The sequence below is a fragment of the Lepus europaeus genome, chromosome 22 (genome assembly GCF_033115175.1).
Source record: "Lepus europaeus isolate LE1 chromosome 22, mLepTim1.pri, whole genome shotgun sequence".
Lineage (NCBI taxonomy): Eukaryota > Metazoa > Chordata > Mammalia > Lagomorpha > Leporidae > Lepus > Lepus europaeus.
The window spans coordinates 31,139,626-31,155,806 of record NC_084848.1 but is presented as its reverse complement, the minus strand read 5'-3'; the positions used below and the strand labels follow the sequence as shown (position 1 = coordinate 31,155,806).

At 39.0% G+C, this 16,181-nt stretch overlaps 1 protein-coding gene across 1 annotated transcript in view; it reads right to left on the bottom strand.

Annotated features, from left to right (window-relative positions):
• The window catches only part of SYNJ2BP (synaptojanin 2 binding protein), a 41,996-nt gene extending 30,839 nt beyond the window's left edge, over positions 1 to 11,157 (bottom strand). Inside the window, exon 1 of the mRNA XM_062181594.1 lies at positions 11,001 to 11,157. Within this exon, the coding sequence (XP_062037578.1) occupies positions 11,001 to 11,064 (64 nt within the window). The 5' untranslated portion in view covers positions 11,065 to 11,157. The remainder of the gene's footprint in view (positions 1 to 11,000) is intronic.
• Positions 11,158 to 16,181: the final 5,024 nt, after the last annotated feature.

Below are 16,181 nucleotides of genomic sequence, written 5' to 3'. Positions count from 1 at the left end.
CTTGCTGATGCACCTTTGAAAGATGGCCCAAATCTTTGGGCTCCCCCTACACCCACGTGGAATACCTAGAGGAAGCTCCTGGCTCATGGCTTTAGCCTGACCCATCTCTAGCCATTGCAGCCATTTGGGAAGTGAAGCAGGAAATGGAAGATCTCTGTCATCCCTCTCTCTCTCTCTGTAACTCTGCCTTTCAAGTAAATGAATAAACCTTTAAAAAAATGCACCCAGCAGCAGAACTTGAGGATCAATGAGGCAAAATTGAAATGAGAAATAGATAAATTGAAACAGTTGTAGATTTCAACACATCACACTCTCGAGAATTGATAGAATAAGTAGAAAGAAAATTAGAAAAAACATTTAACACTTGAAAAATACTAAGATCCATCTTTACCTAATTTATCTTTACAGAGTAATACACCTAACAACTATAGCATAAACTTTCTTTCCTAGTACACAGCAGTATTCACAAACACTGACCATAGGCTAACCTATGAAGTGAATCTCAGTTTCAAAAGACAGAGCTGAATGAGAAAAGAGTATCTAAATGTCTGGAAAATTCATAGCACATAAGCTAAAGATGAAATTATAAGAAAAATAGAAAACATTATAGTTGAATGACAATGAAAATAAATCATGTTGGCCAGCGCCGCGGCTCACTAGGCTAATCCTCTGCCTGCCGCACCGGCACCCCAGGTTCTAGTCCCAGTCGGGGCACCGGATTCTGTCCCGGTTGCTCCTCCTCTTCCAGTCCAGCTCTCTGCTGTGGCCCGGGAATACAGTGCAGTGGAGGATGGCCCAGGTCCTTGGGCCTGTGCACCTGCATGGGAGACCCAGAAGAAGCTCCTGACTCCTGGCTTCGGAATGGAGCAGCTCCAGCCATTGAAGCCAATTGGGGAGTGAACCAGCAAATGGAAGACCTCTTTCTCTCTCTCTCTCTCTCTCTCTCTCTCTCTCTCTGCCTCTGCCTCTGCCTCTGCCTCTCTGTAACTCTGCCTTAAAATAAATAAATAAATCTTAAAAAAAAAAAAAAAAGTTAACAAAACTGACTCAAGAAGCAGCAGCATATCTGGATACCTCCACAGCCATTAAAATATCTTTAACTATATTAAAGATAACCCATTTTATGAGAGTAAGATAACCAAGATACAAGCTCAGGAGTCTGAGAAACCACACAGGTCTCCTCCATGCATGGCAGGAGCCCAAGTATTTGAGCCATCATTTGCTGTGCACCTGCCACTCTCATGGGGGACTCTGATGAAGATCCTGGATCCTAGCTTTGGCCTGCCCTGACCCTGGCTGTTATCATTATAGCCATCTGGGGAATGAACCAGCGGATGGAGCATGTCTCTCTCTCTCTCCCACCCTCTTTCTTTCCTTTTCTTCCTTTTTTTAGATTAATTTTATTTATGTGAAAGGCAGAGTTACGGAGAGAGGTATGTGCTGATTTGAAGCCAGGAGCCAGGAGCTTCTTCCCGGTCTCCCATGTGGGTGCAGGGGTCCAAGGACTTGGACCATCCTCTGTTGCTTTCCCAGGCATATTAGAAGGAAGTTGGATTGGAAGTGGAGCAGCTGGGGCTCAAACTGGCACCCATATAGGATGCCAGCATTGCAGGCTAGAACTTTAACCTGCTGAACCACAGCACTGGCCCCATCTCTCTCCTTTTCTCTCTCTCTCTCTCTCTCTCTCTCTCTCTCTCTCTGTCACTCTTTATCTCTCTCTCTGTAACTCTGACTTTTAAGTAAATAAATTTTTTATAAAAATGAATGTACATCAATGAATGCTAATTATGTCTCAATAAAGCTAATTAAAAGATGAACTTGATTGGAGGACACAGCAAGAAGGCAACAACTCTCAAGCAAAGAGGCCTCGAATGAATCCAAACCTCTTCATACTTTATTTTGGACTTTTAGCCTCTAGATTGTGTAAAAATAAATATCTATTGTTGACACTGCCAAAGGGAAAAAAAAAAGTGAACAAAGTAATTCTTAAATGTAAGCATTCCAAACATCTATTGTTGACTTCTATTTATTAATGAATAACAAAAGAAAGTAAAAAGTTTCTCAAAGCATCAGTAATTTGGTAACAATCAGGCAACAAGAACTGGCTATAGTATTCCTTTTACTTAGGACCTTTTCTATCATTTTCTATACAATTATGATAAAAATTATTTTTTAAAAAAATTCTGAGCATATTCTGAAGATTAAATGTTAAATATGAATGATAATTGAAAGTAAAAACAAAAAAGGAAGGTAAATGCTGATATAGAAGATGATGTTCAAACTCAAAACCTTCATAACCTACTTTTCTGGTCATCTTTGGACATTAGCAAGTTCCTGTCACACAGTGAACAAAAAAAATTTAGTAACTGTTATTTTCTGGCTTTCCATTGTCTTCTCTCTCCCCACCCTCACTCCATAACTGTTCTACATCTTTATGACTTTAGATGTCTTCTTCCCTTTACCTGCACACATACTCACTGAAAGTGCTTAATACATCTGTTTACTTCAATATTAGTTCCTATTTCGCATTTTTTTCTTTAAAGATTTATTCTATTTATTTGAAAGTCAGAGTTACAGAAGAGCGAGCAAGCTTCCATCCACTGGTTCACTCCCCAGATAGCTGCAACAGCTGGGGCTGAACCAGCCCGAAGCCAGGAGCCAGGAACTTCATCTGGCTCTCCTCCGTGGGTGCAGTATCTCCTGTGCCAATATCACACCAATTACATAGAAAGAGCTCAACTGGTGTAAACTCACTGATAACAGCATTGGAAGCAACACCTAAGTCAGGAGTTCCTAACATTTCCAGTTCTGGGGGACTGAAAATGTCTCCGAGAGCCTCAGCAGTCTTCTTCATAACCTGAAAAGGAAGGCACAAAGGAAAAGAAGGGAAAATCTAGAAGGAAGCCCAATGTCCCAGACATTCCTATGACAATTACCCTACATTTCCTGATAACTAAACTCTTGCCCCACTAAAGCCTATGCTCAACACAGGAGCAATAGTGACAGATACCACTTAAGAATTTCAAATCAATTAAACAATCCCCCCCCCCCCATCCCCTTTTGGTAAAGAACTTAAAACAGTAATCAATACTACAAAAAAGTACTTATAAAACAAAAAATGAAAGCATTTAATCCTCCCATCCTGGTGATCCAGCTAAAGAAGGCAAGGAAAAACAGGGTCTTACCAAACATGCTCCAGGCAGTACTTTCCATTACGTATACTATGAGTTCTTTTCACTGCTCCAAAGCTTCTCTTTCAAATATTTAGGTGGGCATAAGAGATCATGCCTCTATTAGTTTCTTGTTTTCAACAATGAAATGCTTCAAATTCTTCATTTTCCCTTCACATTACAATATGTACCTTTTCCATTGCCCAGAAACTTGCCATTAACTCTTTTCAACTTCTTACTCTACTGTTTCTTGCCCAACATAAGATAAACTAACTTTACATTACAGCAGGCATGAATACACCATAGCTTTGTACAAAGAGAGAATAACATCTAATTTGTTTTCAAAACACTCTCCAAAGGCATTTTTAGTTTCTTGAATCTTTTGTGTATGATGATTCAATGAGGAATAGAGGTATTTTAAGAAGGTCCCCACTCTTTGACTACGCTATCTCTTAATGGTACTTAGTACATGCCTACCATAATTATTGTCCTGTTGAACTACAAAATTCCTAAAAAAGGGGTAGTTTCTTATTTTTCATTCTAGTATTCATGATTCCTAATCATAGCATAGATACATAATGTATGGTAAATGAACTATTAGAAGCAATTTCTCTTTATTTTTTGAGTCTTCTGAAAGCAACAATTAAAATTCTATCAATAAAGTTTAGATATTTCCCCTCAATAAATTATTTTCATTTAATCAGATACAGTCATTGGCTGCTTTTATGCCTAGTCACATGGCCTCAAAAAAATATTTCTATAGTTTAGCACCATTCAGCTTGTTTTTCTATTTCCCCAAAGTAAGTGCTAGATATTTTACTTTACACTTATTCTTAAGCATTGTTTGCAAAAGATTTTGAGACTGATTCTTGAAACAACAGATGTTTGTACCATATACTCCTCTCTCTACAAAGAATTTTCCATCTATTCTTTCTCCTCATTTTTGGTTTCTTATCTATCATAAAATATATATGTCTAATCTCAATGTCTCTCAAATTATCTTTTCTTTCTTTCTTGGCAGAGAACCTTGTTTATGACTTTTTGAAAGCTGAAACAGACCATCTTACTTGCTCTCTTTATTTAAAAACATTCCAATCTATTATTCTGACATCTATCAGTTTGCCCAGTAACTTCATGAACACTTACTGATCACTTTATGTCATGTACCAAAGTATTAAGAAAACAAGAAATGAAATACACTTTCTTTGAATCAGAGGAGCTTAGAGTGAAGTATATGAAGAGACATACAAGTAAGAAAACAAACAGTAAAAAAAAAAAAAAAAAAAGGACTATTCTCATCCACAGACTTGTCTGTGATTTCTCTGCTCTGAGTTTTTATACACTTCTCCAGTCCATCCTTCTGAAAACAATGAGAGTAAGTTCCTTGCACTAGTTTTTCCTGGAGCCAAACACCTGCCTGGAACAGGGACTGTATTGCTCTTATTCACCACCAAGTGAACATCTATAAGAATGGGAGCTAATGGGTGCAAGCTTGTAAACTTGCGGAGTGCAATGGACACATCAGCGTCACTGACTGGGCTCAGAATGTCATCTGCAGGGCAGACTGCAATGCCTATGTCAAGAGTCAGAAAGATAGTGTTTGGAAGCCAACCCTGGTAATCCTGAGGATTAGTCATGCAGCCACTTTTGTGATGTGGTTTCCCCTAAGGAGCAAACTGGCAGCAGAGGTTGGAGCTTTTCTATTTGTAACTTTGAGTCTGAAATGATTGGTAGGTGAGCGAGAGCATTAAAAAGCTAATTCACTCCAGAGTTCTCAGCATGGACTGGCATCCCCAGTTGTATTTTGGTGGCAGGAGGATCAAAATGCAAGGCATTAAAGAAGCAATTAAAGAAGCAAATGAAAAGTCATTCAGTATGTCCCAGAGCAGCAAAATGCCTTTTGGTCAGCTGATGTCAGAGTTTGGTAGCAGGGGCACTGGTGGCTGGGTCCCCAGGGTCTGCTTCTCCATCAGTGGGAAATGCCTGGCCTATGTCATCCATGACGTAGGATCCCAATATCCTAAAAGAGTATGCAGGTTTCAACTCTGTAATTTGAGTTTATCATTTTTCTCAGAGAATGATGATGCAGCTCTAGGCCGTGAATACTACCCACTGTCCAACAGCTACCATGACAGGGCTGCTTGACATCTGTCTTTCAACTGGATACTCCAAAGCAGAACATTCAGTATAACACATCTGTCATGGAATACTTCTGCAATATGGACAGGAAGATCTTGATCAAGGACCACAATGAAGCCTTGCAGACCTTGCAACAAAACAGTATCACTGAAGAGCTTAGTTCTGAGGTGGACAAGCAAGACTGTCATGGATTTTACACAAGTGGCATTGATAGAATCGTGCCAATTTGGGATTTCAAGACCTTAGAGTCTTTTAACCAGAGTCTCCTATAATGTGAAGCTGTGTGAATTTCTATCACCCAGCATGACAAACTGTGGCCCTGACAATTGTAAGATGGTAAGGAAAGCTAGCCTCAAGGAAACACTGAGAACACATTTTTCACAAATACTGAGTGGTTTTCTTTGATATAATTGCTGAAAGTGTTTGTATTTTTAAAAATAGCAGTGATTTTTCCCCCCTGCCATTTCATGGTATTCTTGACTCAAATATCTCTTTAAGTAGTTTATTGTGGAAAATTATCATACTTAACTGAAAGAGTGAGGAAAATATGTAAAATGACCACTAGAAAATTAAATAAAAATCCTGAATGTGGAAAAATTATTTATCAACCAGAGCCCAGACTTTTAAGTCACACAGACTGAGTCTAATTCCTAAATCTTGGCAATATATGACAGCCAATGTATAATAGCATATAATATTGTTAATATGGGAACATTTAGCTTGGATGAAGGCAGCATCCTAGAAAAGGTGACTTTTGAATTTAGTCTTACCCAATGAATAGAAAGATAAGGGATTCAAGATGGAACCTTAAAGAAAGGTTAAGTTCTCACATTAATACTGATGATTCTACTGAACCCAATATCTAACTACCTCAGCAACTTTTTCTCCCTTGAATCTCCCAAATGAACCTTTCCTTCTCTCCAGGATGCTTTACCCACTGACCTAAGAGTATGTTTGCCTATTTTCTTCTATTACTGCTAAAGCTACACTCATCCCTGTCCTTGGCACTAGCCTAAAATCTTTCTATTCTATCTGACAAAAGTAAGTTCCACCTTCTTTAAATTGACCAATTTGGTCCTACCAGTGAGCTCCATTCTGTGAACTTTTCTAGTACAGGGTTAGATTACCACATTCTCCTTCCTCTCCCAGCAAATATATGCCCCTTAGAATCTTTTATGCTCCTTTCACTGAGATTTAACTTTTCACATGTGAAAATTATAAGTCCACTGGATTCTAAATTTCATAAAGGACTAGACTTGATGTGACAAAGAGAAAATAAGGCAAGGAAGCAGCACCTTCGTTTCAGATCTATTTGACACACGAAGGAAAGAATACATCGGAATATTGTTAATAAAAGTCTTAAGAGTTAAGTTCAAAGCACATGATAGGTCTGTAAAGGCTCAAATGCTTAGATTTAATGAGGTTTCTTGCTTTTAGGTTTTTACCTTGATATGATCTCAGTTCTATCAAGAGCAAATTATATAATCTTTCCACTGTCATTTAACATGGCTCAAATCCTTCAGGGATTAAAGCATGACATAACAAAATAGAGGTCAGGAGAAAGGTTAGCAGTCAACTTCTTAGCACAGCTACTATGGTGGGAGATAATATATAGTGCAACAGAATCAACAGACCTGGAATAATATCCTTTGAACTTACTAGCTTTAGAACTTGGGTAAATCCTTAACTGCTCTTAGACAATTTCTCCTTCTAATAATGTGGATTTAACACCTACCAGTCATCTGTGAAGATGTACCTGTAAAGACATAAACTAGCAAACTACAAGATAACCTTAACTATTTATTACTAAAACATTGTGACAACCCATCATTCTCTGCAAGGTCTTTAAAGAAAGGAAGAAGGGGCCGGCGCTGCGGCTCACTAGGCTAATCCTCCGCATGCATGGCGCTGGCACCCGAATTCTAGTCCCGGTTGCTCCTCTTCCAGTCCAGCTCTCTGCTGTGGCCAGGGAAGGCAGTGGTGGATGGCCCAGGTGCTTGGGCCCTGCACCCACATGGGAGACCAGGAGGAAGCACCTGGCTCCTATTTTCAGATCAGCGCGGCGCTGGTCGCAACACGCCGGCTGAAGCGGCCACTTGGGGGGTGAACCAACAGAAGATGGAAGACCTTTCTCTCTGTCTCTCTCTCTCTCTCACTGTCTAACTCTGCCTGTCAAAAAAAAAGAAAGGAAGAAGGGGCCGGAGCTGTGGCACAGCAGGTTAACGCCCTGGCCTAAAGTGCCAGCATCCCATATGGGCACTGGTTCTAGTCCTGCTGCTCCTTTTCCAATCTAGCTCTCTGCTATGGCCTGGGATAGCAGTAGAAGATGGCCCAAGTCCTTGGGCCCCTCCACCCACGTGGGAGACCTGGAAGAAGCTCTTGGCTCCTGGCTTCAGATCAGCGCAGCTCCAGCCGTTGCAGCCATCTGGGGAGTGAACCAGCGGATGGAAGACCTCTCTCTGTGTCTCTACCTCTCTCTATAACTCTTTCAAATAAATAAAATAAATCTTTTTTTTTTTTAAAAAAGGAAGAAAACAGATTTTCTTCCCTTTTTACCAATGGCATATTAGGAGCAACTTGCTGAATCCCATTGTGTTTTTAGGCCTGAAACTAGGAATCTTAATCTTGGTACCCTTGTGTAGGAGGGTTACCTTTACGGCCCATCTCCACCTGACAAAATGAATGAAAGCTAGATTAGAGACTAGCTTCCTAGAGCTACCTACTCTTTCCAACATCAAGAACTCTCAGTGTGATAAAGGAAAAGACAGGAGCCTTGGAGAATACAATAAAACTGGATTCAATAAAAGAAAAAGAGAGAGGCAGTTCCATAAATGATGAAATGGAAATGTTCAACCCTTGAAGGCATTTGATATTGTTATAATTGTCTTTGCCAATTCTTTATCCAATTGGTTCAGAACAGCAAGAATCATAGACTAACACATGGATTGGGCAAAAGAATCATTAACTTGGAAAAAAGAGGAGCTCCTAGCCCAAGTCTCTCCTTCCACAGTTGAGAAAGTAGTTACAGATGAGATGGCAAGCTACATGCCAAATTTCCTTGTGCCATCTCAGACACTCATTTCATTGTTCTAATTTTCCCTGTAGTAAGGAGGATTAGATGAAACAGATTAATTTGTCTTGCAAAATGGGCATAAACAGTGGAAATATCCCAGAACATTGGCACAAAAGCAGAGCAGTACACACTTTCTTGTAGTTACCTTCATTAAATGATGAGGTCTTAGGGTAGGAAGCTGTATAAAGACAAATAACCATGCTGCTCACTGTAAAAAATGTATATTTAGTTAGAGACTTTTCATATTCTTCCTATAGAAAGAAAGATCCCGATGGAATTACAAAAATTACATAGAGGATTCTAACGATGATTACTGACTTCTTCTTGGTTTATCTTCATGACAACACTATGAAGAAAAGCTGAATTAGATCTGAGACCAAGAGTATCACATATCAGTATACCAATTCTAGAAATAAATAGGAACTTGAAACCTTTCCTTGCTAATAGAACAAACCAAATTGCAAATAACTGTTTTTATCCATATTCAATCCTGAATTTGTGGTTTGACCCTCCTCATAAGTTCCCTGGCTCTGTGACTAAGACATGAAAATGTTTAGGAAAACTCAAGAAACCACCCTGTGGATAAACTCACATACAATACAAAAACTAATCCACTTTTGGTTGCAATATATTAGCTAGATAGAATTTCTTTTAATTAATCCCATGAAGTTTGCCCTAACTCCAATGCTTCTGAAAAATGCAAACACTAGGAACTTTATATCTGCAAGACAAACAGACTCAGAAGTTGTGGTGAATGGTGAACTAAATATTAGGCAACACTGCTTTGCAAATGCCAAAAATGATTCAGTGATATTATACTGAATTTAAATTATTTAGTGCCCAGAACAAGATTCTGCTCAGCTCTAATTGGAAGATTCTAGAAATGATACAGATGTCACTGCAAAGTACATTAAATTCTTAAGAAAGAATCAAGAACCCAAACTCAAATATCACAAAAAGTAATGTTACAACAAGATATTTAGGCTAAAGGAAGACCAGGCAAAGTAGAAGCAAGGGGAAATAAGTGCAGGACAATCAGAAAAGGAACTAGCATAGTTTTAATTGGCCTTATATGAAGAACAATTACCAGTGGGGGAAATGTACAGAAAAACAGATTTTGGTTGAAAACTAGCTTTCCATATTAGCTTTAAAGTCGGTAAGTATTGAGTGAGAGAAATAAAACATTGTTATAAAATAGGAAGAAAGAATCCAAGGGGCTTAGTTACTCTGCTTAATTATGTTTCCATAAGGCCAGCTTCCAATTTTGTGTAACAAGAAGAAAGACACAAAATATAGGTAGTTCTGCAAGTCATATTTTATAAAGGATATTCTGTCAGTGGTGATTAAGCTACTGCAAAATTCCAGATGAGAAAAGTGATTAACTATTATAGGTAGTGGCACTGGGAACAGAAAAAAGGATTTTAGAAACATTTTCAGATGGAACACATGGGGCTTATGATTTCTATAGAGTCTTTTTCAATAATATTTACCATGCAAATCTAGTCATTCACCCAATAAAAATAACAGTAGTAGCAAATACATACTGCTTACTGTGTGTCAGACAATGCTCTAATTATTTTACAGATATTTAGATGTTTTGTCAATTAATTCATTTCATTATCCAAACACTATGTATTGTAATCTATAATCACCTCCAATTAACAGATCAGCAACTAAGGCACCGATGTCACTCGGCGGAAAAAAAACACCAAAGAACCAGTAAGCAGTTAGATAACAAGCTTTGTGCCTAGATAGTACAATCCCATGGCTAAAGCTCTTAATAAACTCAACAACTGCTTAAAAAAAAAAAGCCAACCAAGTCCAAGGCAGGCAGTGAGTAGCAATGTCAACAGCTCAGTCTAGGGAAGGAATATCTGGGGGAGGAGGGAGTACAGAAGGTGTGAGGATCTGACTGTATCAGAATCATGTAAGTTGTTAAAAACAAATTCGTACTGAATCCAAATCTCTAGAAATGAGAACTAGGAATCAGCATTCTAATTTTATACTAGCATAAAAGAGCAAAAACAAAACAAAAGCCTGGATAGTTTTGTAGCAGAACCAAGTTTGGAAACTCCTGTAACAGATCTCTAAAGCGTCTTCCCGCTTTAACAGTCTAGTTGACACTACATACTAATTTCTCAGAAATGAGGAAGGAATCCTGGCACCAGAACATCTGTGCATTTAGAGTTCACATTGGTTTTTTTTAGAATCCTTTTATTTAATAAATATAAATTCCATAGGTGCAGCTTTTGGAATATAGCGGTCATATAGTTTACGTTCCCATTTTTACTAAACGATCCTCCAAAGGAACAAGGAGAAACCAGGTAATAGAAGAGAGAGTGTGTCCACGGAATGCTGGCCAAACAGCGGGTTTTATTCTAGGCTTCCCTAGCACCATGAGCAGAAAGAAATCTTTCCAGATTAGAAATACGTGTTGTAATCCGACCCGTCATCTAGCCAATGATGGATGTCAATATATTCTTTCAACATTCCTAACCTCCTACGCTGGGGCCGGCCTATCGGAGGCCAGGTGAATCCGGCGCAACAAAATGAGGGTCTGCTCTGCAAAGACACAACTCAAGTCCCCTACTCCCCAAAACAGCCCGCCCCGCACGTACCTGAGGGTCCTCTGGTAAGGTTGATTTCCTCCTCGGTGATCAAGTAATCCACTCTTCCGTTCATGTTTTACCGCTCCTATTCGGTTCTGCTGGGGCTCTGCCCAGGTGAAGGTGAATCAATCTCCGCGCTGCGGTCCAAGAGCAGCACTTCCGGTTCGCGCAGCCTCCGGGCCGGAAGAGGAAGTGCGCAGCGCTCAGAGCGCTCGGCATGCTGGGAGTCGTGGTTCTCTCAGCCGACCGGTTGCGGTCTCTCGTTGGGTGTTCCGAGCAAACTGTGAGGTCAGCAGGCCGCCAAGTTATTGAACGTCGAAAGTACTTGGGAAAAGCAGGGTTGGGGTGGAGGGAGGCTAGTTAAGGTAATGGACGTAAAGAAATTGATACTGCTGAGGAAAAATCTAAAAGGAATCTTGGCATCTCAAAATTTCCTCAAATATAGAAAAGAAAATGTTGTTATTCTGTGAGCATCAAACTAGACTGGGATGGACGTTACAGACAATCCATTGATGAGATTGCCAAAATGAAAAATCTCGTATAAGCCAAGCAGGGACAAACCATAACGTGCTTGTCCTTACATAGAGGCCTTGACAACACCATTTGTTATTCACTCTCTGATGGTTCACCTTTGGGGTGGCCTTCTGTGTTAGTTAATTCAGGTTAGCAAAGGAAAAGTCATACTTTGCTCTCTGTATGACAAGCAGGTGCGTATAGATTAGTGTAAACCGCTTGGATTAACTTCCATAGTAAGAAGAGATAAGAGCACTGTTTTCCCTGATATTAACATTGGGAAGAGATAGTTCCCAGGACCTTAAGTAAAAGATTCCTGGATTGTTGCTGACAAAAGCCTTATTTAATATTAAGAAATTGAAGGGGCTGGTGCTGTGGCCTGGCGGGTAAAGTGGCCGTCTGCAGTGCCCTCATTCCATATGGGCACTGCTTCAAGTCCCAGCTGCTCTACTTAAGATTCAGCTCTCTGGTATGGCCTGGGAAAGCAGTACCCAGTGGTACTGCACCCGTGCAGGAGACCTGGAAGAAGCTCCTGGCTCCTGGCTTTGGATTGGCCCAGCTCTGGCAGTTGTGAACATTTGGGCAGTGAACCAGCAGATGGAAGACCTCTCACTCTCTGTGTAACTCTGCCTTTCAAATAAATAAATAAATCTTTTATTTTTTAAAAGGAAGATATATGTACACATAAACATTCAAATTTAAGGAATAGAGAGTGGGGCAAAGTCTACAAATTGATGCTGCTGGGAAAAATAGGCTAAAGAAGGGAGATTAGAGCAGAGATACACACTTAATTTTATATGTATTAGGCTAAGATGGAAGTTGTATTTCATTCACAGTAAAGATCTAGAGATGGATGGTCAAAGGCTAATAGAGAAGCTCCTCAGTCGCCAAGGAATCAGATTCCTTTCATCTTTCTATAACCCCCTCAGTGCTCATCCTTAGAGTGTGGCCTTTACTTCATGGCCCAAGATGGTTACGATGCTTTTTGGAACTTCAGCCTTCATATTCACTTTTCAAGAAGGGAATGAAATGCCAAAGAGAACCTACTGGAAGTTTCATATATTTCTTGTATCTCCTTGGCTAGAAGCCTATTAAATGATTATACTTAACTATGAGAGAGACATAGAATATGCTATGTATTAGCAGGGTGGAAATGTTCTAACTAAAAAAAAATTAGGATTGTTATTAACTAAAAATGGGAGAATGGATATTGGGGGCCATTGGACACTGGCAGAAGTGACACTAAATTAGTCTTTCTGTTTAAGGTTCTGTGACCTTAAAATGTGTAAAAAGTATAGATCTTGATGACAAGGTCAGTCCACCATTACAAGATCAGTGGAAACCTTGCCTCACATTTACTCATATCTTGCTGTATTTTTACACATTTCATGTTATACATTCACCTTATCTTTCTAATCTCTTATCTGCCACCTCCCATTATTTCACTATTCTGTCAGCTTCTGTGATGGCTAATTTATGGATATGATTGCATTTATGACCTATATACCTCTCCTTTAATGTAGAATTTGTTCCAGCTTGTTGTCCTGTAACTGGTCCCTTTGGTTTCAGACTCCTGCATATTTTATGTCTTCTATGCTTTCTTAGATGATAACATCTAATCAGATTATATTAATTTGTCAGGGTTACCATAACAAATACCATAGACTGAGTGGCTTAAGTAGCAGAAATTTATTTTCTCACAGTTCTGGAGGCCAGAAGTGCAACATCAATGTACAGGAAATATTTTTCTCCAAGGCTTCTTTCCTTGACTTGCAGATTATCATATTTTCTTGTCTTCACATGGTTCTTCCTGTGTGCACACATTTCTATGTCCAAATTTCCTCTTAATGATTTTTTAAAAAGATTTTATTTATTTGAAAGGCAGAGTTATAGACAGACAGAGGGAGAAACACAGAGAGAAAGATCTTCCATCTGCTGGTTAACTCCACAAATGGTCATGATGGCCAGAGCTGGGCTGGTTGGAAGCCAGGAGCCAGAAGCTTCTTCTAGGTCTCCCATGTGGGTACAGGGGCCCAAGCACCTTCTACTGCTTTCCCAGCCCATTAGCAGAGAGCTGGATTGGAAGAGGAGCAGCCAAGACATGAACCAGCACCCATATAGGATGCCTGCACCACAGGCAGAGACTTAACCTACTATGCTACAATGTCAGCTCCCCCACCCCCAATTATTCTTATAAAGATAATATTTTTAAGAGAGTACAGATGTCATGACATTTATTAAAAGGTATGTTACAATGCTGTACCTGTTAGGAAAAGAGATTACAGATATCAAGTAATAGCAAATAAACAAACTGAATGAAAATGGAACATACTATAGTGAATAGAAGCTCAAATTAACCATGTGCTATGAATTTAGAAAATGCTTTTTAATATTTTATCATCTCTTTGCAGTTATAACAATTCGCTTCAACAATCAGAATCCTTTTCTTCCAATGCTACAAACCGTGTTACAAATGAAAGCTAGTACTGATGCTTATCAAAATTGATGCTTTATATAAAGCCACTTTATATGATAACTTGTTCCCAAAAACCTCTTACTCTTTTTTTCTTGGCCTGATATCACTCATTTTGGATTAAAGTATACTATAAAGATATTTCTAACTTAATTGTTTCTTTAAATAATTTATTTCCAAATATGGTTATATTATGAGATACTGGGATTAAGATGTCAACATATGAATGTTTGAGGCACAGAATTTTACCCATGACCCAGGTTATAGAGAAGATTTTGGAAGATGGCAATGAATATCTCTGTTCTGGCTCATTAAATGTTTGGTTTATAGTTTAACCTTTGTAGAAGTATTAATAGATTTTTTAATTTCCATGTTCTTGAGGAAGGTTGCACTGCTGCTTAATGACAGCAGGTATCAGCAAGGAGTTCACAGTTACTTTATATCCATCTCCTAGCAACCCTTTTGGTTGGTTACTCTTTTCTTCTGTATACATACATTTTATCCACAAGAAATCTAATTTAGTCCCCTAGCTATAAATAGTATTTATATGCTGGCCTTCACCTGTCTTCATTGAACGTGAATCTTTTGTGTCCTAGTTGCCTACCTCAAAATTTAGATGCCTAACAAGCATGTTACATCATCTTGATAAGAATAGAATTCTTAATCCCTTTACCCTCAAAGGTATACTATCTTTAGTCTTTCCCTTTCTTTGAATAACTTAATTTGTCCAGTTTGAACAAAAATCTTAAGAACCATTTTTTTATTCTGTTCTTTCCCTCATACCTTATATTCAACACATGAGAAAGTCCAGTTCATACAAAATATAGCCTATATCTGACAATCTCTGCCACTACTACCCCCCCTTTTTTTTTAAAAAAAGGGATGTATTTATTTATTTGAAAGGCAGAATTACAGAGTGAGAGGGAGAGACAGAGAGAGATATCTCCCATATGCTCGTTCATTTCCCAAATAGCCACAATGGCTAGGCCAAAGCCAGAGGCCTGGAACTCTATTCAGGTTTCTTATGTGGGTGCAGGGGCCTAAGCACTTGGGCCATCTTCTGCTGCTTTCCCAGGCACATTAACAGGAAGCTGGCTTGGAAGTAGAGCAACTGGGACTAGAACCAACACTCATATGGAATGCCAGCATCCCAGGAGGTAACTTAACCTGTTGTGTCACAACACTGCCCCTCTGCCACTTCCATCTTATTACAAAGAGCAAACTCTACTTTGGCTGTTCTTCCTAATAATTTACACTGTTGCTTGTTCCCTATCCCCTGTTCATTCTTCCTAAGGCTGGTGCAGTCTAACAAAAATGTAAATCAGATTGCATCATGTTCCTGCTTGAATTTCATCTCACTTAGAATGAAAGCCAGTGTCCTTAAAATTTCTATTAAACCATGTGATCTGTCCTCTAATAGCTTTGTAACTCTTCTTTCACCATAATCCCCTGCCCTACTCATTACGTATACTCTGTACTTTTTTCTGTTTTTCAAGGAAGTTTGGTTTTGCTCCAGATCTTTGCATTTGCAGTGCTGTCTGCACCTGCTCCTTATTTACTGCTTTATCTAAGAGTTGCCTTCAGTGAATGGAATGAACGTCAATGATGATGAAACCTAATCTCAGTCACTTGCAAAAGTTTACACGGTAGTTGTCATTTGCTATCTTATCACCCATTGCTACCATGAGTGTCTTAGTTTGACTGCCTGGGTTTATTTCAGCTGTTCCTTTGACATTGTTGATGTCCTCAAAATGAATCCATGTTTGACTTCAAAGGAAGCCTTATTTTCTTCAAACTGTCAAAAGAAAGTATTTTATTCCATCACTAAGAAAGGACTAACGTACATATTCTGTATCTTTGTTTACTTTTTGTTAACTTTTATTGATAATGATACAGTTTTTTTAAAATTAGAATTTGTTGCTTATGGTCTCTTGACACCATTTCATGCACTCATGGTAGCTGGCCATAAATGACATTGCTGTAGGGGGATGGAACCTTGTTATTCCAATGTGAGGTTCAGATGTATTTGTATCACTTGCTTCTTAATTGTGCAGTTTGTTCCTGTTGGAGAGAGTTTACCTGCCTGGTATCTTCAATCATCATTCTGAAGACTTCCTTTGTAACTATTGATATGTATTCTGTGGAATGAATGTCTAATGTTTCTATTTAAAATGCAAATTAGGGGCTGGTATCATGGTGCAGCA